The sequence below is a fragment of the Vulpes lagopus genome, chromosome X (assembly GCF_018345385.1).
Source record: "Vulpes lagopus strain Blue_001 chromosome X, ASM1834538v1, whole genome shotgun sequence".
Classification (NCBI taxonomy): Eukaryota; Metazoa; Chordata; class Mammalia; order Carnivora; family Canidae; genus Vulpes; species Vulpes lagopus.
Window position 1 is genome coordinate 97,245,017 of NC_054848.1, and position 1,837 is coordinate 97,246,853.

At 47.7% G+C, this 1,837-nt stretch overlaps 1 protein-coding gene across 1 annotated transcript; it reads right to left on the bottom strand.

Moving 5' to 3' along the window:
• Positions 1–693: 693 nt before the first annotated feature.
• On the bottom strand, positions 694–1,543 carry LOC121483050 (transmembrane protein 254-like). The gene has a single exon (XM_041741259.1). It carries the CDS (start codon positions 1,494–1,496, stop codon positions 1,122–1,124), a length of 375 nt encoding a protein of 124 aa, XP_041597193.1. The 5' UTR covers positions 1,497–1,543; the 3' UTR covers positions 694–1,121.
• Between the last annotated feature and the right edge of the window lie 294 nt (positions 1,544–1,837).

Genomic DNA, 1,837 nt, shown 5'->3' on the forward strand with positions numbered 1-1,837 from the left:
CGTGAGGCTGGAGACCCAGGGTCGAGTCCCCTATCAGGCTCCCTGCATGGAGCCTGCTTCTCCCTCTGCCTCTCTCTCTCAAATAAAATCTTAAAAAAAAAAAAAAAGAAAAGAAAAGAAAAAGAAAAAGAAAGTGACTAAGAATAGGCAAGTATGAAAAAGACACCGGTTCCCTACTGGGGGACCCACAGAGTGGTGATACCACCAGTCAAGGGCAGGCCTGTGCTCCTTTGAGAAGAGAATACACTGAGTGGGTTCTGCAGTTTTCCTGTAACAACTGGAATGATACTGAACTAGTGGAAAGTTTTCATTCAGAGGACCAGAAAATACTGATAGAACACCTGTGTGCAAGGCAATGGGACAGGTCCTGAGAAAAGAAATCAAGCTAAAATGTGCTCCCGACCAGAAGGAGCCATCTAGCAGCGGCCATCAGACCCCTGCACACCACTGAGTGCTGTGTCCAAGGGACTACGTGGAGGGAAGGATCGCTCCTGACTGGCTTAAGGGAAGGCATTGCCCCATCCTTTCCTCCTGGTCCTCAACCTGTCCTCTGTGCCTCTATGTTACTGCTCGGCCTGGCCCATTCCTGGCACTTGCTTATCTTAACCTTATCTTTCTTGGTGTGTGAGAAATGGGAGTTTGGGAAGGTCAGATCCTGCTTCACAGGTGCCCAGTGTATGTGGAATGGATGTGTTGTAGAAAGGTTACTCCATCCTGGTTCAGAAAGGTACACGAAATCTGGGGAAAGGAGAGCTCAGGTGGGGTGGTCAAGGTATGGTGTCTTAGTCAGAAGATGGGAGCAAAGTCATACCAACAAGCAATTTTAGCACACAGCTTAAACCAGATGACACAAAGAGCATCAACACTGCCAAAGACCCCAAGAAGGGAGCTGGGGGCCCTCTGCCACAAAAGTGAGTCTGCAGAATTGGAAAGCTGAAATCCTTTTCGCTTCTCTAGCCAAGCTCAACCAGAGCGTATGAAAGAATGATGAATAACCAGAGGGTCTTAAATTTCTGGAAAGTAGAAAGATCAAGTAAACTCCGGCACCCCCAGCATCCCTCCCACCCCCAAAACGGTGAAGCTGAATGTCAAAGTATAGAGAAAGCTTTTAGATATCTTCTTTAAGTTTGTTTTTGGCGTTTTGGTCTGTAAGCAATCAAGATGGAGAGAGATGCTATCCCAAAGAGGAAAGTTTGTAGGAACCAGAGTAGTTGAGCCCGACCATTCGTGATGCCTTTAGACTTGCACAAAACCATGGCGTACAAGGACTCTCCCACGTGAATCAGCCAGGCAAGCCAATACCCGCTGTGCAAGAGGGTGTGATGATGGTCCACCAAGTACTGAGTGAAGAGGCCCAGGGGTCCGAGGCTCTGATAAGGGACACTCTGAGGCCAGAAGACAACCCACGTGTAATACCCGAAGGACAGGGCGATGGCGGTGAACCAGGGCAGACTGCCCCTCTGGAAGTGCGCCTCGCCGCCGGCCGCCGGCGCCATCCCTGCGGCGCCCCCGCCGGACCGCGAGGCTGCGGCTCTGCGCGGGGCCCGGGGCTGTTTAAGATTTTTAAATTTTTCCCTTTTATTTGAGCAAAGAAAATATCTAATGTAACATATGTAAGATGCAGATCAAATAAGGAGTACGCAACTTAAAATCACCAATGCCAACTATCTCCCACTTGCTTAGGTCCTATTTACTGCAACCAGAAGTCTCAAAGATACTACATTGAAGATGATTCTTTAAAAAATAGAAAATATTAGCTTATGAGTACCAGTAATAGAAGAAAAAATATAGTGAAAATTTAAGGGTTGTATTTTGGATATGTCTGGCCTACCTGCAA